Raw genomic sequence first — 23,062 nt, forward strand, 5'->3', positions numbered from 1 at the left:
TCTCTCTGACTTTATCATCTGCTTTGGAGATAATACTGTCAAGGTTGGAATTCTTCTGCAGTGTGTTCTGGGCTCTGCACTATAGATAAAATTCAGTGAAACCACTTCATGCTTTCAGGTGAAAAATATGCTGGCTTTAAAGTGAAATACTGTAGATAAAGCACTCATTAGTCACTATTAAGTTGTTCGCCCACAAGCACATGATGAGGATTTTATTTTTGTCTGTGCCATAAGCTTGCTAAAAATGCATAAACATAAAAGGTCCAAAATACCTATCAGGACTGGGATACTCATTGTTTCCAGGAGGTTATTAAAGACTTAGCTAGAGTTAGTCAGGATTAGCTCTTGGATAATGCATATGACACCAAGAGGATATCTGTAGACTTTATGTTTACTGTGGTAGGTTTCAAGTTAATAATGATTTGGGTTATTGTTAGAAGAAATAGCAGCAGAATTTAAAATGGAACATTGTTAAATAAAAGCTAAATACCATGATACTTTTATCATTCTGGTGTTCTCATTTGGAGAAAAAAAATTAATAGCAGAGATGGAGTTTTAATTAACATAAATTTGCAATGTCTGGCTGTGTTGTTTGTGGGTCTTAAGAACTGTTTTTACTCTACACAGGTTTTTAGATACTTCCAAGCAAGCCATAGGGATGTTGTTCATCCACTTTGCAAATGTCTACTTATCAGACCTTACAGAAGAAGACCCTTGTTCACTGTAAGTGTTTAATTTTGGAATAACTGGTCTTTATGGAAGTTCTGTAGCTGAGTTTGATGGTGTATGTGGATGGTAAGGCAAGATAGAGCTCAGAATACAGTTTTCATGGTAAAAATCAGCCACTTTAAAAACCTTGAGTTTTAAGAATTCTCCTCTTCAAGTTCATGGCTGGCAGGAGTCTGCCCTGTGTGTAGATATTTTAAACCAAGGGCAAAGCCTTTCTACTTGTCCCTCTCCAGTGAATGAATGAGGACTTGGGATGCACAATGCAGTTCAGGTTTGTTTACTGAAGGTGCTGGGACCAAAGGAAATGAACATCCAGTTGTGTTCACTGTAGTAAAGCAAGGCTCTAATACAAAGTGAGGTTGCTTTCAGGGTTATTTAGCAAAAATCATTTGTGTTTGTATCTTCTTCTAAAACCTGCATTGGCTGCTGCAGTATTATTTTCATTTTGTTAAAAATGGGGAATCTTGCTTGGTAGCCAGGCAGTTAGTACAGAAATTAATTCTGCAATGTCATGCTTGGAGCAGTGTGACTAAATAGATAAGCATTTCTCTGTAGTGTATTAAACCTGAAGATTTTATGACTAAGACCCCAACAGGCTCTTTACAGGAGCTCCTGAAGCAAATGGTAATTGCTTGGGTTTGTTCTTGATAAGGCTCATGCTCAAAGTAGCTTACACATTGCTGGTAATGGAAGCTGTGAAATTACTTTTAAAAGCCCAGTAATTTGCCTTTTAGAACCAATCCAGTTCCTTTCAATGGCATCTGCTCACTTGTTGTTCTTTGGTAAACAAAAGAGACACACAGCTCAAGGAACATGCTTGTGTTGCTGCACAAGCCTGTTTTCTATATCTCTTATTCCCCTTTGGTTCCTTTTGTGCTCCTGCATGGTACAAATGTATAAGGAGAGCACTGCTTTTCTCTTCCCACCACAAAGCAATTTGCTAGGCAAAATGTATTTATTTTAGCACATTAACTGTAAAGTTTGAATTATAATTATTACAGTTTCAATAATTCCTGGCATCATTATAGGATTTTCCTTGCTCATAGATTTAAGAATTTCCTGATAGGTTTAAAAACTGGCAGGTGCAAATTACTTTCATTCCATTTTTATAAGTCAAAGTATATATTCAAGTAAGGTAACAAAAGCATGCCAAAAATTGTCAGTGTTTAAAACTGTAGCACAGTAGTGTATTACGGTATTTTAAAACTAAAAATACCTTCGTGCTGTGTTTTCAAAATAAAGGGTTTACTGACATGTGCATTCTCTTCTGCAGTCTACATATTTTTATTTTCAAATTCCACTTTTAAGTGTAACGTGACACAGAACAAGTAAGAGAGTGAGGTTATTCAGTGTTCTCAGCATAACAGAAATTACAGTGTGGAGCTGGATAATTTCTCAGACAAGGGTGCAGGTTCTTGATGGCAGAAAAAAAACCACATAGTATTAACCGAAGCCTACGTTAGGAAAAATATTTCTTAAGTTTGAAAGCGGATCCAGACTTGCCTGGCAGCAGCACAGCAGGTCCTGTTTGTGCCAGGTACAGGTGGGCAGGTTAAGGACACATCGCAGGGTGAGCCCCGAGTGTTTGGGAATCTCGGGCATCCCTGGTGTGCCCACTGGATGTGGAATAGATGCTGGCACCTCTGTTTTCCCTGCTCCTGCTGCTGCCTTCCTGCTGCGGGCTTACAGCAGCCTCTTGTGGCCTCTGTGGGACTCGTGCAGGCTCGGAATTGCCGAGCTTCCTCTGCAAACACTCAGCCTTGATTTTAATGTTTGGCTAATGCGAAGTTAATTAAAACTCTGATTTGGTGGACAATTATTAGAAGATAACTATTTTTAGAAAGTTGTGGGATCTTTAAAGACAGAAACAAAATATTGAGACTTCTAAAACTATTTAAATTTCAGGCTATCTGTAATTACAGAAGTAGGTAAATGATTGTTCTCAATACTCTGGCTTCTCAACATATTTACAGATCTTTTATCTATCATGGTGTTAAAATACCCTGAGCCTGCAGAAAATGGACCCTGACTCCTTGTTTTCTTTTCTATTTTTCCTTTCAGGTACCTTATCAATTTCTTGTTGGATGCCACATTAGGAATGCTGCTAATCTACATCGGGATCCGTGCTGTCAGCAGCATTGTGGAATGGCAGCAGTGGGAGTCCCTTCGCTTTGGGGAATATGGTAAATGTTTCTGTTCTGGCACTGAAATGATTCTCAGGGTAGAATCTCAGAGTACTTCAGCAATTGGTTAACTCATCCTAAAATCATTTCACAATCATTTTAATATTTCACTTGTCATGAGGGTTCTTTTAAGTTCTATATCTAAGCATGCACCTTCTATCCTAAAAAGCTCAACAAGTTCTGAGCATTTACTGAGTTTGGAGCAACTGCTTGAATATTTATTTTTTTAAGGAGTGATTCAACAAATTATGATATTGGCTAATCTCCTGGAAAAAATACCAATATGATAAATTTACTCTGAAACACTTCTGAAAAAATGATTGCCGGAAGGTCATTTTCTATTAAAGCTTTCACTGAACCACATGCCGTTGTCTGAAGATACAGACCAAGAATTCTGCCAGCCCTCTTTAAGCAGCCACATCCCTTCAGTGAAAGGAATGGCAAGATGGCCTGTGCTGCTCCTCAAGTAATGATCATTGGAGCTTGTGCATGTAGGGCTTGTATCCTTGGTGGAAAATGTGTGAGGGACAGACCGTGAAATCACTTTCAGGTGAAGTTGCAGAGTTTTATCTTCTATTACATTACACAGACGTCCACTGATGTGCAGAGGTTGTGGATTTGCAGTTGCAGTTGAGTATCACACATACTCACCATCAACATTTAATTTCGTTCAGTCTGTTATTCTCAGGTTGCTGAAAATGAAAGTTTTGTATACATGCTAAAAATCACATTTGAAGCTCCTTGAGATAGGAATGGGAGGAGATGTTGCCTTGCAAGTGAACTGTGGCTCTTAATCAGAGAGGAAAACAAAAACTCCAATGGTTTGGCAGGGGGGAAAGTTTACTAAAGTTAAAAATGTTTGCCTAATAAATTAAGAGCTTTCACAGCAGTTTTATAATTATTATTGGTAGGATTTTGGTTTTGTAGATTTTTTTGATTTTAATGATCCTAAGTAGCTGACAGAACTAAGAGTAAATAAAGGCCTTGTGAAACTGGAGCACTTTAAAAGCTTGAGAACTTTGCAATCAAGTAGCATTAATTGCTATTTGCTTTAATGTCAGAGGTTTAGAGATGATGACAAGCAACTTAGGAGAAATAACTGCCTATACCATTAGGGCATGTTAGATTTATATAGATTTAATGTGTATCTTTTAGGGTGCAGTTTATGGCCACTTAAGCTGTTGAAATCAGCACTGCCACAATGCTGTTTATCTGCTTTTATCTCACATGCCACAGTCCAGTGTTTCCACTCTTTTCCTTGGACTGGTGCATATCTGACTCTTCAGGGAACTGGCCAAGAGAGCTAAACCATCAAAAATTCACTAGATGTAAAAAAAAGTAAATAGTTCCTCCAGATTAGTCCCCAGACTTGTGTCTCTAAGGGATTAGGTAAGCACCAATGCCCAGGGAAGGTGAAGGGGCAAGGAAGGAGGTGAGACCTCTTGCCCAGAGCCCTATTTTCTGATTGTTGGTTTGACTTGAAACCATTTAAAGATGTTTGAGCAGCTTTCAGCCCATATAAAACTTGAGTTTCCATTTAGAGAAAAAAATTGTTGCATCTATTACAGTTATAGGTAGGTACTTGTAATCATGTCAGATCTTAGATTTTATTTCTTCTTAATAACATTTTGATTTTTTTGTGTGTGTGTAATCTGTTGTCCTTTCCCATTTTAATGTTCTTTTGATAATAAGCAGTCTGGGTGAACGGGGAGATGTGGGGAGTATATTCACTCTCCTGCAACTTAACTATTTCTTCCTGACTTTCAAAATTAACCCAGTTTTATTTTAGTTATGAGGCATTTCTGACTGCAGTAATTAAGCTCTTAAAATCAACAAATGGACCTGTGTTCTGCTGTGGAGGTGGTCTGTGGCTGCTCCAGTATTGTCACTTTGAATTAGGACATCTAAAACACCTGAACCTGTTTATTGAGTATTCTCCTGTGTGTGTGTATATAAGTGATGTATGAAATTACAGAAATCCTCTTTACTTAGTTGTTCTTTCTAATATCAGATCATTTTATTAGTCACTAACTTTCTTTTCTGCATCTTTATTAATGTGCTGTCCTGCCCTTAGTGTGTTAGGTTTTTAATCGAGCTATTGTAGGGACTATTTTAAAGCATATTGCAAATCTGTGTTTCCATTAATCATGTGGAAGAGGCTTGTGATATAAGGAGAATTAGAGAGCAGATGGAAAGTTATTGGTTTTGGCTGTGCAGTAAGGTTAGGCCCTCAGTGAGAAATTCCATCTAAAAGGACAAGTTGCACTGGATCATTTGCTGTCATCTTCTGTTAAGTGTCCCTGTTGTTTCTGAAGTGAAAACCCTCATATCACCAGTTTATTTAAAATTTTTCAGTTTGACCCAAAGAACACCCTTATTTTTCATAAGATTATTTAAAATAAAGCAAGTAGGGTAGAAGAGGGCACTAAAATGCAGTTCTGTGGGGTTGCAAGTGTGTTTAGAATTTGGTATTTTGAAGTTAAATGTGGATGTTTAGTACAGAATTACAGAACGGTTTGGAAGAGAACTCAAAAGACCATCTCATTCCACCCCCTGCCATGGGCAGGGACACCTTCCACCATCCCAGGATGCTCCAAGCCTCATCCAGCCTGGCCTTGGATGCTTCCAGGGATGGGGCAGCCACAGCTTCTCTGGGCACCCTGCGCCAGGGCCTCACCACCCTCACAGCCAAGAATTCCTTCCTAATACCCCATCTAACCCTGTCCTCTGGCACTGGGCAGCCATCCCCTCTTGTCCTCTTACTCCGTGGCCTTTTCCAAAATCCCTCTCTAGCATTCTTGGAGCCCCTTCAGGTACTGGAATGCTGCAATAAGGTCTCCTCTCTTCTCCACCCCATGGCTCACTGAAAAGTATCAGAGTCTTGGTGCATTTTATCTGTAGTAGTAAAGTCAAGTCCTCAGCTTGGAGATCAGTGTGATTTCAGTTTGTTTGTAAGTGTGGGAAAACAAACAGGAGCCTGCCTTCCAGCCCCAGACAAGTCTCTTCTTGTGATTGAGTGATGTTTGTGTTTCTAGAGCCTAAATAATCATTTGTCTCAAGTTAGTTCTCACTGTGAGCTCATTTCCCTTCTTAGCTCTATTACTTGATCCCTGGTGATTCATTACTTGAAGCTGTCACAAAAATAGCAGTGTCCTGCTGGTTTTAAAAGCCTCTTCTTTATATGGAGGTTAGTTTTTAAGCATAAATGCCTCAAGGAAGGAATGGGTATCAAAATATCAGCATTTATAAATGGTAGCTGTTTGTACAGCAAAACAGCACTGCAGTCTGATTTATGAACAAAGGAGCATGACACTCCCTCGAGGGCTTTTTTACATCAGAATTTTTAATTTTATTGGATTTGTCTTCATATCTCTGGTTTTGTATTTTCAGATTCATTACATCTGCAGTTGGATTTTAATAGAAGTGCAGAATCAGTTAATATATTGGAGTGTGTAAAGAGGAGAAAAGTAGTCATGATCTGTACTGAAAAGAATGTTTCCTGCATTCTCCTTCCCTTCTTGTCTTGAGCTACTTTAGCTGCTGCGAGTAGGAAACAGGTGATAAATCCCTCCTGGTGCTTATAAACACTTTTGGCAACTGAATTGTGGTGTGGCCTTTTTGCTTGGCTTTGCCTCTCCATGGCAGAGCTCAGAAATTGTATTTGATGCATCTTTTCCCTCCAGCTCTTCATTTGCCACTTGCAGAACAACTTACTTATAGCCATGTGGGGTAGATAGCACTGACTTCAAAACTATTTAAAATTTATGTTGGAGTAGTTCTGTGAGTTGGCATTTTCTTAAGAAAAAATTTCAGGATTTGAAGAACAGAAGAAAGTTACAGGACAGAGGAATAACAGGTATTTGGTTCAAGAACTGTCTCTAAACATACTTCCACAAAGCAGCTGATGGCAGTGGCAGACACAAGTATCTGGTTTGGCATTGCCCAGCATTTTCCAAAAATGCTGCTACAGTTGTCACTGCAGAGGATTCATAATTTTTTAGTTTCTTTCTTTATTTGCTTTTCTTGCAGTAGCAAGTTTTCCATTAATTTGCTGGATTATTCTGTACATGACAGGTAAAAATCAGAATTCAAGAGATTACTGTAAGAGACTTTAGAAATTAAATTAGAGCTTTATGACTTCAACATTAAGTTAAAATTTTGAGTTTGTGTACCAAACGTCTGAATGTACAAATGTCCCAAATATTCATTGGAGCACCTTCTGGGTGTGGTAATGTTATTAACTTGAATTTCATTACTTAAAAAACCATAGATAAAATTGGTTAGAAAGGATCTCCAGAGGTCATATAATCCAACCTCTGGCTCAAAGCAGGATTAGCTTCAAAGCTGAAATGGGTTGTTCAGGGCATGGTCCAGTCAGTTTTTAATTTATCCATGGTTTGAGATTTAAGAACCCCTTTATCTGAACAACCTACTCCAGTAGGTTTAACCACTCTCACTGTGAAAGCTTTTTTCCTTCATAGCAGAATTGTATCTTCATCCACCCAGTCTGTCCCTTCCAAGCTTTTCTTCAAGGATACTATTGGGACACTGTCAAAGGACTTGGTAATAGTAGGCAGCATCCCTGTTATCCCTACTTGTAATTACAGCTGAGAAATAATTTTGTAGGTGCAGTAGGGCACACAAAAATCCTCAAGTAGAATTTAATATATGCAACTTCTAATTTCAGTCATGTACCAAAAAAAAAAGCCCAAACAAAACCCAAAGAAAGCAACACCACTCCCCACCAAAACATTATGGAACAAAACATTCATTGGTGAGAGTGCACAACACTCTTAATACAGAGTTTCACAGTTTTTGGATGTATAGAATCTCCTGAGAGTTGCAATAGATGCAGAATTGTTTTCCCTGTCTTTGCTTTTACAAACTAAATAAAGATTGCAAAAGAGCTTTGAATAAACTTAGTTTCAATGGTAAGGCTGTAGCTAAATCTAAATTTTTTTTTTAGTATTTGCTATTTAATGAGGAAAGCTAGAGGATGCTGTAATAAAAATGTGGAGTATTGTGGATACAAAAATACAGCTAGCAAGAATTTCTCTTGCTTCTTTCCAGTCCCGTGAGATACTTTTCTCTCTTACAGAAGATATTAGCGGAGTTCTATAAACTATGAACACCTGCGACCTTGCAGAGCTTTGTTTATGGTACAGTAGAAAAATATTTTGACAATGGATGTTTTGGGATTCTAGCCAGTCACCCCCAAGGGGTGGCTGATCCTTTGACCAATTAGACTATGAAGAAAGAAGTCTATAAAGAGTTTGTAAAATAATTAAATAAATCAATCTTGCTGCACAGTTCCTGCCTGTTGGATCTCTCTTCTCCCTACCACTGCAGGATACCGTAATAGAGTATAGAAATTAATTGCTAAAATTTAATTCTCAAATCTAATTCAGGCCTTGTATCTTCAGAAGAATCACAGTTGCTCGACTTTGACTTACTGATGTTTTTCCCTTTCAAATTTCTAACTTTTTGGGTTTTTACAAGAGGAGCTGTAAACTGCAGTATATAATTGTAAAGCTTGAGCATTTTAATCACTTTCCTCTCGGACTGCTGAGTGTTGATCACAAACTTATCCTATAAAGCTCGCTTAGGAAGTATTTGTTGTTTTGAACTCCAGTCTGATTTATCAGTTTCTCTGTGTAGCACTTCAGCAGCAAACACTAAGTCTCAGACTATTACCGAATATTAATACTGAAAGCCTTTCAGAAGTGTTCCAGAAAAGGAAGCAGCAACTGTCCATTATGCATTACAGACACATAAAGGCATCTGATTTTCCATTGCCCATTATTCATCTGCAAGCTAAGAGTTTGGAGCTGCCTTTGAAGAGATTGCAGAGGCTGCTGCACCCTCTCCATACCTTGATTTTGTTTTTCAGTGAAGTGCAGCTTCAAACTCACCTGCAAAGCTTGTTAGGCTTACCAGTGCTCTTTTTCCCCCTTTTTGTCTTCTTTTTCTTTCTCTGCCTTCTTTCAAATAGTCTAATAGTGTGCATAAGTTTTCCTGTTCAAATATTTGTGGTCTTCTTTCTGTCCTGGCAGATAACTTCATGCACTCAGGTCCTCACTCCGTCCTCGAGGTGCAGCAGAATTTCAAACTCTTTCACATTGGAACTAAAATATAATCCTAATTTTTTGTTCAGTAAATTTTTTATAGCAGCTCTTGCACCTGTTGCTTCAATTTTGTAGAGAGGAAAAATAAGTTTAAGGTAGCCTGGGGACAATGGTGGAAATCATAGACCTACTTACACTGAAGGGCAATGTCTATTCCCTTTTATTTCCCCAGCCTTATTTCCCTCAAATTTTCCCTTTTAAGACACTTAATATGTCATGATAGAGGCTCAAAATTAACAATATTATGAGAAACACAATGAAACTTTATCTGTCATGCTTTCATCAGATTATGTAGAACAGTGTGAGCATATCACAGGTGTTGCTGAATGGGACAAAGTCCTGTTAGATTCAGCTTCTGATACTTTCTGAAAGCTGGGGTGAGGAAGGGGAAGGAGTGGCACTAAAGAAGTTGGAGAAGGCACTTCTAGAGGATTTAGCTGCCCTGCTGCCTCTTCTAATACTGCTTTTATAAGATGTTTACTATGAAGTAAAATCAAACCTATGCATACATGGAACCTTTCTTCCTTCTTGCAGGTGACCCGCTGCAGTGCAGTGCTTGGGTGGGCCAGTGTGCTCTGTACATAATGATTATGACATTTGAGAAAACCATCATCATCATAGTGCTGCTTATACCTCAGTGGAAAGAGGTTTGTGTTTTTACAGCATTTTGCAGACAAGTGAATTTTAGGTGGAAGCTGTAAAGGCTTCCCGTAGCATTTATTGGTTTGGCTCAAGCATCATAATTGTCTACAGTCATTGCCAATTAACTCTGTGGCAGTGGTATGTTCTTACAGTTTAATTGGAATGCTGCTAACGAGGCCTTTATCCATTGCTGGGAATATCATACCGTATTTTGAGGGGTTTTTTGTAAACTGAAATATCTAAAATTTTATTCTATCTCCTTGTCTAAAGTGCCCTTGAAACTACTAAGTGGTTCTTTTTTTTTAACTCTTTAATTCTTGCCTACACTATTTTGTATTCTTGTAGTATTTTAAAGAATTTTCTTTGCCTTACTTACCTTGTTGATAGATCTTAACTGTAGACTTTTAGAAATTTGCAGTGGATTAGTGAATCCACTGATGCCATCTGGATAAATCTTTATTTTGATGGACTCTGTGCAGCCAAATATTCAAAGTGGTGCTGTTACAGCCCATTAAAACCAGTTAGCTCTATTGTATGCTCTGGACTACTTTGGGAACTCTCTTCTTCTTACTGTATATTTTGCAAAACTCTGCTCTGTTTAAATTTCCTAAAGATGGAATCTACAACATGTTCCTTGGGAGCAGCTCTAAAATGTTCAAGATGATTCTAACTCAGCTCCTCAGACTTCTATAAACAAAAATGACAGAGATAAGTTTCTTGTCAGCCCCACTTACTTATCTGTGATAATTTATAAGCTGTCCTAAATACTTTGCTTTTCTCCAAGCTGCCCTTTTTTGGTTCATCTGCGTTATTTCTGTCACATTAGCTTGTAAGTGAACATTGCCCTGCCTAACCCAGTTGTGTGCTCATACTGCCATGAGCTGAACTTGATCCTTTTCTTTTCACAGGTGGCTTTATTGAATCCCATAGAGAACCCCCAGCTGGAGCTGGCAATCGTCATGCTGATAGTTCCCTTCTTTGTTAACGTTAGTACAACTCACTTCCATGAGATGTTTACTTGGATATCCTTCTGCCATGTGTTCATTAATTAACATTAGTCCTTAAAACACAGTGTACCTTGGTGCTTAAGTTAATTTAAGGGCTGTTAAACAATGGGTAAAATGTCTGGATATGTAGATTTTACAAAGCTGAAATCCATATGGAGCTAAAGAACCAGGCTCAGGAGAGCAGCAGGAATGCCTCATAGTCCTCTTTGGCCTGATGACTTCAGTAGTACTGAAATACTGACATAGAGATTATAAAATTACAGTGAAATTTGCTTTAGGAAGCAGTTGGTCTAAGGACAGACATCCTGTGAAGTATCCTGTGTCTGACCATAGCTATTAGGGGCTAGCCTGTGGTGGAGCAGAGTAAAAGGGCAAGTGTGCAGTCATCCTTCCCAAAGTATACTCTTTCAGCAATCTGGGATTTAGGAATTAGAGCCAGAGATAGTGGGTGTCCTTGCATGTAATAAGTGCTAGTAAAGCATTGCTACATGAGGAGTTAATATATCATCACTGTGAATAGTCACTGCTTTTCTTATTTTCAGCTCTTCCACAAAGGACTAAAGTAGCTGGGTTCTAGAGCACTCCTGCAAGGTGTAACAAGCCATGTCACGCTGTGCCTATACAAGATTTAGATTTTGGCCAATTCAGAATTACTGTCAAGTTCATTTGGTCAGTATTTGGATGTTTCTTCTACTCTGAAGAAAGCTGAACTGTCATTTTCCCCTTCTCTTTAACAGGCATTAATGTTCTGGGTAGTAGATAATTTTCTTATGAAGAAAGGGAAGACAAAAGCTAAACTTGAAGAAAAGGAAGCAGGACAAGATTCAAGAAATGGAAGTAAAGTGCGATACAGGAGAGCAGCATCACATGAGGAGTCAGAGTCAGAAGTATGTAGAGTTAATTATTGTAATTAATGCAATATCAATACAATTCATCCCTCTTGATATTGATTTCTTTGTAGCACTGTCAACTTAGGTTTGATTTTCTGAGCATGTACCTCTAGCAGTAGCTCCCAGCATTTGCAGTTGAGAGCCAGTTAAGGAAAATGTCATTGTTGTACCACTCTGGCAATTAATTTCCTTCCAGATGGGCAGGAAGACACAATAATATATGTAAATATCACAGGTGAGCTGTGTTGCAAGAGCTTCTAAATAAAACCTCACAGGAAGTACAAAACTAATAGATAATTCTAATTCAAAGAGAGGTTAATAACTTTAAGTGAGAGGGAGCTGGTGGAGGCAACTGACCTGATTCTCAAGAATTATTTACATAGTTGCCTTAGCATAATGTTCTTCTAATTTACATTAAGTGAGCAGGTTTTAGTTCAGCTGAAGGATGGGTGATTTCTTTGGAGGTGAGTTGGTTTAGCTTTAGTAAGTTAATGTAACTTTTCTGTGTGATAAACAATGCTGTTTATATGTGGTTTGCCAGGTAATGTGACTGCATTGTTACCAGTGTTGATCAAGAGCTTAAATAAAGACCTCTCAAGCTGCCTTCACTGTTCTGGAGGTGCAGGCATCACTTTTTAGGTTCAGAGTCAGTGGCTGTAGTGAGATTAATATGCATCCATCCTGCCTCAAAATTTACTGGAGGTTCCTGATAGGATGTGCAATGATATTTGATAGTGTGGCGGTAAATCCGAATTGCGTTCTCTAAACTCTTTCCTGAGCAAATAATAAGGTGCTTTGCAAGCATTAAAAAAAAGTAAAAGTTTAAAAGTAGAAAGAAGAAGGAGTGTGACTGCTCCATGTGCTCAGAAGCTGTAATTTGTTTTTAGATCCTTATTTCAGCAGATGATGAGATGGAGGAGTCGGACGCCGAGGAGGACCTGCGCAGACTGACCAACTTAAAGCCCATCAAGAAGAAGAAGCATCGCTTTGGTCTGCCCGTATGACACATTCCTTGGCCTGTGGACTTGCAGGTTTCATGGCAAAAACTTCTGTCAGTGGGGTTTAATGTTGCAATTGCATCTCCCTTTTCATACAAACTGACTTACAAGCAAGGTCTACCAACAGAAGGCAAAGCAGTTGGAAGACTTCCAGTTCAGTTGCACTACAAACACACTGACCAATTATGCAAGAATGTCTCCTCATCATGTGTGGAAAAGGGACAAGTCACTAAGGAGATTCGTGTGGGAGGTGTCAGAGAAGATCAGAGAGAACAAATAAAGAATCTTTCACTTTTGGGTTACTGATGGGACAGTGTAAGGAGTTCTCAAAAAGGCATCAGAGCTGACTAAGTTAAAGGAGTGTGTTTTATTACTAAAACTGGCTTTTGCAGCATAATTCCTAGAGCAGAATAGTTTATGGTTACAAGCTGTAACTTAACGTTATTTTTTTAAGTACAAATGTTTACTTGCTACTGGGTACCTATGGAACTAATAGGTGGAACAAAGATTTTTTTCCAAGTCTTCTCAAATCTATTTGACTATTTTATATTTAAGTTATATTTTCATACAGTTGTATTTAAAGATTCTCTTTGTCAGAGAAAAGGGTGCAGTTCCCTTTTTTGTGCAGAACAGGTCAAAAGATTTGTAGTGAAAATCTTATTTATCCTTGTGTCCTGATTTAAGACAAAGGGATTGCAAAGGGAAAAGCTCTCTGTCACCGCTGAAGTCACCAAATATCACTAAAAAATGCAGTCCTATGTGTGCTCTTGACCATATAATTTAAAAATACCTTTTTCAGTAGGAGGTGGTGTTTGCATATTTGACAAATGTGCACTTTAGTGTATAACAAAAATCCATTGTGTTATTTGTGAAATGAGTATCTATGGATGACTCTAATTATTTCTGTTTCTCCAAGTCTCTTGTGCATACCTCTCAAGTGACCCAAAAGATACGGAACATTTCTGATACTTTTCCTATTTTAGGGCCTGCAGTACAGGACTGTGATCTGGTTGAAGCAGTTGTGCTACAATATTGCAAATACAATTCTGTCCCTTGTTTTTTGTTGAAAAAGCAGTCTTCTACTTAATGTGCTTAATGGCAACTACAAAAAAATTTCTCCTATTTCATTTCCATAAAGTCTCATTATCTTTCAGTAGTAAAAGAACCCCAAGGGGTACAGTGCAGTTGTTACCACAGCATTTCTGGGATGTTCAGTGTCTCTTCTGATAATTGAGAACATGTGGTGATCTGAAACCTAGCAGATGTGTTTTCAGTGACATCCTTTTGCTTTGCATATTTTTTAAATTATAGTTTCTGACAGCTTTCCTTGCTTAGTTAAACCTTGTGCAGGACAAGGCGATGTGTCAAAGAGGTGACAACAGACCTTAAATGCAAATCTGTTGTAGTATCTGGACACCAGAAAAATTCCAAGCCTTAAACCAGTTTCATTGGAAAACTGCTCAGAACTTTTTAAGATTTTTTACATTTTTTTATAGATTTACTAGGTCTTAATGTGATTTATTATCCAGACCACTTAACTGGGCCTTAGTAAATACTGAACGGTGCGCTCACGTGCTTACTTTCACTATTCCAGCATCCCTTTTCCTGGTGGCTGCTGAGGGGACACGATGCTCTGGCACCTTGGAGTGTCCAGCTGGCTCAAAGGGACATTTCCCAAACCCGAGGTTTTAGTTGAGCCACTGACCTTTGTTACTGTGCACTGAAATGTAAGAACTGCAATAAGTTAAAGTACTAGTGTTTCCTTTAGACTAAATCTAGAAACTAATGACAGTGGAAGCTTACCTGAGTTCTTTTGACATGGGGGGGTGGGGATGGGGAAAGGTCCCTAATCAGTGTTGCCTCTGGTTTGGGGGGATTGGGGTTTTTTTATTAATTGTGTGAGTCATCTTTTCTTGACTGTTGACCACTGGGTGGGCGCAGATCTCCAAAAGCACAGTACTTCAAGGAACTCATCAACAGAATAGTCTCATACAGCTCACTTTTCCAAAGGGATTTAAGAGCTAGGACTGGCTCTTGTCACAAATGTCAGCATTTACTTTTTTAGCATAGGATTTGTTCTATTTCAGATAGTGAACTCAAGCTCCTGACCATGTGCTGCGTCCCAGTGCAGAGCCATGGCTGTCCTCGCCAGCTGAGATAACTGAGCAGCGCACACAAATTTAACTGTACGAGCTTGCATCTTATCTTCCTTTTTCCTCCTCCAGTTACTTCAATTATCAAAATTATCCTAGTCTCGTGTTTAGTCTGTGAAGTGTCAGTATAAAATTATGGCCTTAATCATGTAAAAATATTTGTTTTGAGCAGACCTCAAGCTTAATTGACCAAGTACAAAACGGTATAAAGTGCTATGGAGCAGTTTCTTGAAGATGATTATAGAAAAGGTTCTGAATGCCTAATTTTTCATGTCTTAAGTGCTTAAATGTCACTTGATGTGAGGTCTTGATATGCCTAGCAAGATGATGTAGTAAAGCACTATGAGCCAAAGACACAGAAGTGTTTTAAATACCAACAGTAGTAACAGGAGGAGCAACCTTCAGAGGGGAAAAAAATTACTTTCTCTACTAAGACAATAATTTTATTCAGAATTTTAGCTAAATAACAAAATATGGGGGTTTTTTTGGTACATTCTTTGTTATCATTGTGAAAGAGATGGAAAATGTAAGATTGGCAGTTTTCCTCTCTGTAAGGTAAAAATTGGAATTCTTGCAATAAATACGAGTAGGACATGTGCTTTTGTCTGACTGGCTTGCATATGTGAGAAGGGAGTGTGTGCCTAGTGCTTCACTGTGTCTTACCACTCACTGAAATGTATTGGCAGTACAGTCTGAAATGGACTTTTCATAAAGAGTTGATCCAGCAGTGATACTGCAACATCATGTTTGCATTATCCTCAAATTGTCACTCAGATTTCTGCCTGGCAAATGTACTTCAGGACAACTCATAGCAAAGGTTTAATTCAGGCTGTGCTTAGGAAGTAGGATTCTGTTTAATGAAAATAAGCTATGTAGTGTATGCCAAAGTAAGAGAAAGGGATTGTAACTTAGAGAAGAGACACAGAAATATTGGTGGAGGTGGAATTTACCACGAGTGGTCAACCTAAATGTATTAACTGTTCCTAGTATCTGACCTGTGACACATCTGCATAAACTTAAAACACTGGTGTTGTCTAATATGTGGTTTCCAAGTTCTGGCTTCAATATGTTCAGGTCCCCTTGTCTTACTTTAAATAGGTGAATGCTGTCTGTTAATGTTGCTAACTAAAATGTACTATACAGCTTTTCTTCAGGGAAAACTCAGAAACTGAGTTGCAAATTAGAGCAATGCAAAGTGATCCCCTCTGGCAGGTGTCTGCTCTGATTCCTGCCGAGCCTGGGGAGGGAGACCTGGGCTCTCCCGCTCTGCTCAGAGCTGAGCATCACAAGGAATCTCTGCCACTGTGCTTGACTAACCCGTGTTTGCAACTTTGCTGTGCTTTTTACAGGAGAAACCAGTAGTGAAAGCGAATAAATTCAGCCACATCAAGGCAGAGCACATCTACAGCATAGGCGTGCAAACTTTTTTAGGTGAAGTTTCCAGTTCAATTACTGAAAATGACTACTATGGTTTTACAAAGTAAAACTGCAGTATCTTTAAAAAAGGGACTCTTTTGTAGGTGTTTTTGTCTTGCGTAGGTATCCGTCTCAAACTGAATGTGGGGTTTGTTTGTAAGTAAATTCAGAGTATAGCCAATGTGAGCAAAACCAACAGCTGTATTCTGCTGCCCTGTTTGGACCATATTGTTTAATCAGTGGTGTTACCTTAAACTTTTAAGGGTATCTGATGTACGTTGTATAATGGTTTACAATAAAGTTTGACTTATTACAGATTTGTACACTTGTTTTATACTTGTTCTGTTTCAAAATGCCTGTGTTTCAGTGGTTTTAGTGTGCTCTTGTGGGAAGCAGGTTCTGCTACTTGAGTTTAACTTCAGCTCTCATTGTGCGCAGTTACGCTGATTTTAATTTCAGCACATTCATCTACCTTAATGGCAAGTCCCATTTGATCAGGAAGAGCCACTGTTCTGAAGTTGCAAATTTTGTTTACAGGTTTAAGAATCCTCGTAGGCTCCTCTCAAATCCATTCCCTGAGGAAGGTTTTTTTCAGGGCTGGAGCTGCACAGTATCGATGCAATCCTGTCTTTGTAACTCCTGTGTAACATCTGCCTGCTATTTTCATACTTTCCACCTACCACATCCAAGCAGCCCCATACCCACTGCATCCTTACAGGGAATTCAGAGTATAATCTTCACTCTACCAAGTGTCAGTCCCCTGAGGGGTTGTTAGCACTTTCCTGGAGGAAAAGTCAAATCTCCCCTGAGATTTGGAGACCACAGTGGCAGCCGTGTGTACATTCACTAAAGTCTCTATGGTCATCATCATATTTTAGTTGGAACCATTCCTCAGCAAAGGAGTTTTCCACAATTCCTATTGTGGAAAGATTAAAACTTGTGGTTTTAATGGCCACTATTGGATAAATGAGCCATCTTGTTCCATTGTCATTCACGTCCCGTTTAACAGATGTCAGGACCTCAACCAGGTGAACAGGATTTCTACTCTAAAATGTAAGTAACTGTAGATTAAGGCTGGGTTATTTGTGAGGAAAAATAGCCCATAATCTGTGCAAGGAAATGGTTGTGCCTGTGTAGGAAATGTGTAATTGAAGAGAACAGAGCTGTCCAGGCTTTGGGATGTTTTAGAAACCTTAGGATGTGCTGCCTGCCTCTCTGAGCACTTCACCTGCCCCAAATGGCAAACACGGTTTGAGTGGTTTGATTTTGTTTGTGTAATGATTTTGTTTGTATAGATTAAATTGCTATGAAAGCACAACTCTGTTGCTTTTGAGTGAGGAATATGCAGTACCAATTAACTGAAGCAATTTTGAAAGCCGAAGGGAAAATAATAGTTCAGTGTCTTGAATTCTAAATATTTGCTTTAAACATGCAGGATGCTATTTTCCTGTCATAATAGGTAGTCAGAATAGTGACGCTTGTGGGACTGTAGAGAAACATCTTAGAGAAGTGTTTCTTTGTACAATAGAAAAAAAACCTGTCTTTTTTCAAAAGTCAGTGTTTTACTCTTCTGTTTTGTTGGCCTACTAAGGGCATTGGTGCTCTGCAGAAACACTTCTTCTGGTTACTAAGCCATGGGTTTAAAATAGAAAATCAGCCTAAGGATGGCTAAGGACATAACAGCCAAACTGCTTCTTAGCCTACAAATAATTCCCCCAATAAAGGAGAAGATCTCAGGCCTGGAAAGAGTTCAGCCTAAAGGCAGATTGGGCACTGGGAGGCCTGGGGCATAGTTCACAGCCGACAGATCTCACAGCCCTGCTCATACAGCGCTAGAACTGTGGTTTGATGTCATGTTTTCGTAGTGAAAAAACAAATTTTTTGGGACCTCTTGTGATTCTCTGTACCCTAAAAGCACTGGCAGAGCTTGAGGAAAGGCCAGGGCAGATTTCTACCACCACAACAGTCGTTATCTCTAGTGGAAGGTGTTTGGAGGTCTGCCATGGCTGCCCTTCTCACATTAACCCACCTGGCTGGTGTCTTGGTTCTTTGTAGGTGTTGAGTGCAGTTACAGAAGCTGATTTTTTTGCATGATGTAAAGATTTAATGTAGAAAAACAAAAGGGAAACAATCTCCCACCTAACCTTCTCCTAGTCATGAAAAATTGAATTCATGCTCAGATGTGGTGGGGCTTTACTTAATTAAAAAATTCTTTCGAGAACAAATAATAAAAGTTGTAGGAAAGGTTTTACTACTGTCAGCATGTGCAGTGGGGAACACTGAGTTTATCTGTGTCTGAGTAAGTTGTTCCTATACAGATGTGGGTGAAATGGTTAAACTTGCTAATAGTGCGGGAAGTAGAAAGTGATTTTACTGTCTCGGTTGTGTAAGAGCCAGCACCAGAGCATGATCAGTGATAGAGTTGTAAGGGTAAAACCATACCCTACTTTATTGACTCTCCAAAAGAGTCTCAATACTTTCCTGTTAAAGATCCCTGTGCAGAAGTGATCCAGGGCGCAGTTTTGCTTTGGACATTAGGTTTATATCATCTTTAGAAAACACATATTTTGTTATGCTGGGAAACAAATGCCCACTCTTTTTTTCCCCTCCCTCCCCCTAGAGGATTCAGAGTCAATTTTGTGTCCATAACAACATTTTGCCTTTTAAAGTTATAAATAGAGCCCCAGCGGACTCCCCGGGAAGCGTTTTTCTAGGGAGCAGGCTTCCCCGCGTCCCGCTGCCGCAGCTGCCTGCACCCATCAGCCCAGCCCGGTGAATGCTGCACGCCCGAGTCATCGCCAGGAATAAACCTCCCGACAACAACAGCCTCCCTCAACCTGAATCATCCCGGGCGCTGCTTTGGGAAGATGACCCGGCTCATGACTTCACTCAGATGCTCTATATAAGTCCAGGAAAACAACAGGCGCTCGCAGAGCTCACGGGCTGGATTTAATCAAAGCCGGGAACGACCTGGGAGGGATTTCAGCGAGGAAGCACCGCAGTTATGTCACAGGTACGGGGACATCTGTGCGCTGCCTGCCCTCGGAGCAGCGCCTGGCAAACCTGGTACTGGTTTGGATTTGCTGTTTGGAAAAGCTTATTAGCGAGTTCCTCTCGTTAACCAGTGAATTCAGCTTTTCTGCTCTGTGACTTGTGTGATTAAAATATTTTAACAAGTACATTCTTAGGTTATTTGGTGAAGAAGGAAAGCAGCTGCCCTCTACATAGTTACTAAATTTAGCTTTAAAATGTTCTAGTTTACCTTAAATATTTTTATTTGTGTAGAAAGGGAAAAATCATTTCCCCTGCTCTGCTTTGGGATGTTTCACAGAAGGAGGAATCTCTGCCTTTCCATCACACTTTCTCAGACAGTGATTTTGAAATTCTGTTTTGGAAAGAGGTGGCTGTTCTGAAATGTCGCTGTGTAAAGCTTAATGTATTAACGTGCAGGAGAAAAGAGTGTGACTGAAAATTATAACTGTTAGGATATTTGAGACTGACATTTTGTATAAAATGAATACTTTTATGTCCATTTTATAATTAACGTGTGCCCCAATAATCAGTGCTTCAATGTGCTCTTAAAATTAGCTCAGAAATGTTGAAGTTTCAGATAAATGTTATATTTGCAATACAAGCTGCATGTGCCTGGCAGAGCTCTCCTCAGCATGAGGGTTTTATGGGATGGGTGGGCTGGAGAATAGGAGCACAGGCAGAGTAGGAGAGCACAATTCTTCAGCCACACAGTGTAACTCAGTTCAGCTGATTTTCTTTACTCCAAGGAAAACAGGACTTAAAACCCAGTCATAAGTCTTGTAAAGTAGCACTTTTTGACTTGTGACAGGAGGAGATAAAGCACAGGCTGCATGCCTGTGCCAGCTGGGAATGGCTCCTGGCAAACCCTGCTCACAAATCTGGGAGCACTTAGCAGTGGTGGGGCTGCGACAGTGGCAGCTGCTGGCCAGGGCTCACCATAACCTCTCTGTGCACCAGCTTTGCTCTTCAGCTGGGGCCAGCTAATCCACAGCAACTGGCCTGCTGGAAAATCCTCCTGTGATCAAAGCATGAGATGGTTTATTTTAAAATGACTGGGTGACATTCAAGAACTCTGCTCAGCCTGGCTATAACTTTGTGCATCTTCAAGTACCACCTTTCCTCACCCTGTCCCCAAGAATTCCCTTGTCCCAGTGGGAAGAAGCCTCACAGTTACTGTCTGTTGCCAATAATGGGCAGAGATTATGCAGATTTCATATTTTTGTTAATAAAGCAAGGGGCTTTTTCCCTTTCTGGGTTGGTTGCCTGTGGAGCATGCCATGGGTATGAGGGACTGTTCCCATCACATGCCAGTTGTCGTTACAGAAGGACAGGTGACACCCTGGCTGTGGGGACAATTGGTTCACCAGCTGAACAACCATGCACAAGCTGTTGTGAATTTTGAAGGGTTTGCTGCCACCCTTTCCCTTTGCTTGCTTTGGCTACTCATGAGTGTTTTCCCCGGAGATCTTGTAAATGGTTTTTTCCCACAATACATGCAAGTGGGACTGACAGTGAGCTATTCTGAGCATTCCCAGGAGTTTGCAGCAGACAGAAAACATGCCAAAGGCTGCAGTGGAGCCAGCCCACCCGACTAAGAGCCAGCCATGCATGTGCTGTCTCTGCAAGCTCCCTGGGACTTGCTGCTCCAGCCATTTGTAGACCTTAAGGGATTTGATTCCCTCCACATCTGTTTTTAGCCTGAAGTGCCTGAGTGGGCTCCACCACTGCCAGAACCCAAATATCAGAAGCCCTGTGTATGTAGTGATGGTCAGAGAAGTTTCTTGTTGATGTTTCAGTGTGCAAATCCATTTTGTTGGAGTTGGAGTGTGGGAATCTTCTGTTCTTCCTAATCATACCCCTGTGCCCTGCATCTTGCCATGAGGGCTGCCTGGTGGGACATTGGAAATCTGACCATGAAATAATAAACTGAAGGGGGAATGCTTGTGATGTTGGCTGCTGCAGACTGAGGTTGTGTCTGACTGTGGAGTGCTAATTTAAAGATAGGGATAGGCTAATATGAAGCAATGTTATCCCTATTTCCTTGTAGTGGGATAAACTGTAAACAGATTAGTACTTGGCTGTTGCAGTGCACCACCTGATGATGCATCTGTTTCTGTATTAGATTTCCTTCTCCTTCTTTGGGTTCCAAGTCCAGTGCTTCAGATGTGTTCAGTAGAGAGCCCTGTTGAGTGCTCAGATACTTTTGTTTCTTAAATTTAAGATTGGTAACTATGGGTCAAGTGGTTATTCCAACTAAAGGAAGTCCGGATTCGGAATCTCTCTGACCAGTTTCCCAAAGAAGTAGTAAGTAGATGGAGGCACAAGTCCAACTTAGTAATGAAGTGATTTTTCCTTTCCAAATATTGGACATATCCTTGAATTACCTGCAGAATGAGCAGGCAGGGCTGAACAAAGAAAATCTAAGAATAAAATAATTCTTCATTAAATTAAGTAGTCCGTTGTTCTTTCAAAGGCTGTACAATAAGACAATTTCAGATCAGTAAGAATGATAACAGATTTTGGGAAGGGCAGTGAAATTGTGATTATGTGAAGATCCGAAGTAGCTGAGTGTAATCTCAGAACTGAAATAGATGAAAAAGTTGTGTTAGCAACTTGTATGTTATAGCCTTTGGGTTGAGGCAGCTTTGTTCCCTGTGCTTCAAACACAAAATACTGATATGTGGGTCTGTTTCTTAGCCAGCCCCTGTGAAAAAGAAGCGTCCTCCAGTGAAGGAAGAAGACCTCAAAGGAGCCAGAGGAAACCTCACCAAAAACCAGGAAATTAAATCCAAAACCTACCAAGTGATGAGGCAGTGTGGTAAGTCTCCTTAATTGGAAACAATTAAGCAGAGTAAAACAATGACTTAATTGCCTTTTTCAAGTGAAAGAGTCACCTCTGGAACAGCAGCCTGCTGCTCATCTGATGGACAGATGAAGTATTTATGAAATGTGTATTTGAGTATTTCAGCAGCACTAGTTTTACTCCCCAAATTTGGGTGGTACTTCACTGATTATCTCTCCTGGTTTTCTTTTCCAAGAACAAATGGGCTGTGCAGCACCTTCCATATTCAGCCGGGCTCGGACAGGAGGTGAAACAGTCTTTGAGAAACCAAAGGACGAGCCAGCCAAGAGCGTCTTTGGCTGACAGTGGAGCTGGACATGTCTCACCCAAATGATTGTTGTAACATTTTTCAAAATTTCTGTTCCTTACACTAAAGTCACTGTAGACTCAAGGAGCTAATTTCCACTGTAAGTCCTTAAGTAGGAAATATACTCATATCAAAGAGTAAAATTTCCATGTTCATTTTTATTACATGCTTGCTTTCTCTGTATTGGACAATGTTTGCTATAATGGTTTAATAAAAAAAGGTTGTTGGACTCAGCTTGGCACACTGTGGTGACTCATTTCAGTTTGGGCTCAGACTAATTCCATGGGCGCTTTGGCACTACCAGCGATGATTTTGTCTGTCAAATGCAAACTCAAACACCCTGATGACGGTCTCAGTGTCAGTGTAATTTCTTCACACCACGCCCTCACCAGGAGGGAGCTGAGGAGGAACTGATCAAAGAGGCAGCGCAGAAACTTGGAGATTTCACCCGAATTTGTGTTGCCTACAGTGGCACCTCAGGGTGGCGGCATGGCACAGGGGGGCGGCTCTCCCCTCACGGTTTCCCGCTCACGGCTCTCCCCTCACGGTTCCCCCTCACGGTTTCTCCCTCATGGTTCCCCCCTTCACAGTCCCCCCTCACATCTCTCCCCTCACATCACTCAGGGCAGCAATGCCATGATTTCCCTTCATGCAGCTCAGCTGGGACGGCAGAGGCCCGACTCTCAGAGTGCCCCAGCACCGAGGGAAGGATTTCAGCTCGCTCCCCAGTGGTTTTT

At 40.1% G+C, this 23,062-nt stretch overlaps 2 protein-coding genes across 2 annotated transcripts in view; both read left to right on the forward strand.

Moving 5' to 3' along the window:
* Positions 1 to 14,375, forward strand: part of LOC309577125 (store-operated calcium entry regulator STIMATE-like) — a 31,625-nt gene extending 17,250 nt beyond the window's left edge. Inside the window, exons 3-8 of the mRNA XM_082288902.1 lie at positions 628 to 723; positions 2,791 to 2,912; positions 9,572 to 9,684; positions 10,588 to 10,665; positions 11,424 to 11,573; positions 12,464 to 14,375. Coding sequence (XP_082145028.1) covers positions 628 to 723; positions 2,791 to 2,912; positions 9,572 to 9,684; positions 10,588 to 10,665; positions 11,424 to 11,573; positions 12,464 to 12,580 — 676 coding nt within the window. The 3' untranslated portion in view covers positions 12,581 to 14,375. The remainder of the gene's footprint in view (positions 1 to 627; positions 724 to 2,790; positions 2,913 to 9,571; positions 9,685 to 10,587; positions 10,666 to 11,423; positions 11,574 to 12,463) is intronic.
* Positions 14,376 to 18,904: 4,529 nt separating this feature from the next.
* Positions 18,905 to 22,558, forward strand: MUSTN1 (musculoskeletal, embryonic nuclear protein 1). Its single transcript, XM_082288903.1, is given in 5 exon segments — positions 18,905 to 19,093; positions 19,095 to 19,128; positions 19,131 to 19,156; positions 21,874 to 21,994; positions 22,215 to 22,558. Coding segments are annotated over 5 exon segments (462 nt in total). The 5' UTR covers positions 18,905 to 18,919; the 3' UTR covers positions 22,322 to 22,558.
* Positions 22,559 to 23,062: the final 504 nt, after the last annotated feature.

This window comes from Coloeus monedula, assembly GCF_965178545.1.
Source record: "Coloeus monedula genome assembly, chromosome: 11".
NCBI lineage: Eukaryota > Metazoa > Chordata > Aves > Passeriformes > Corvidae > Coloeus > Coloeus monedula.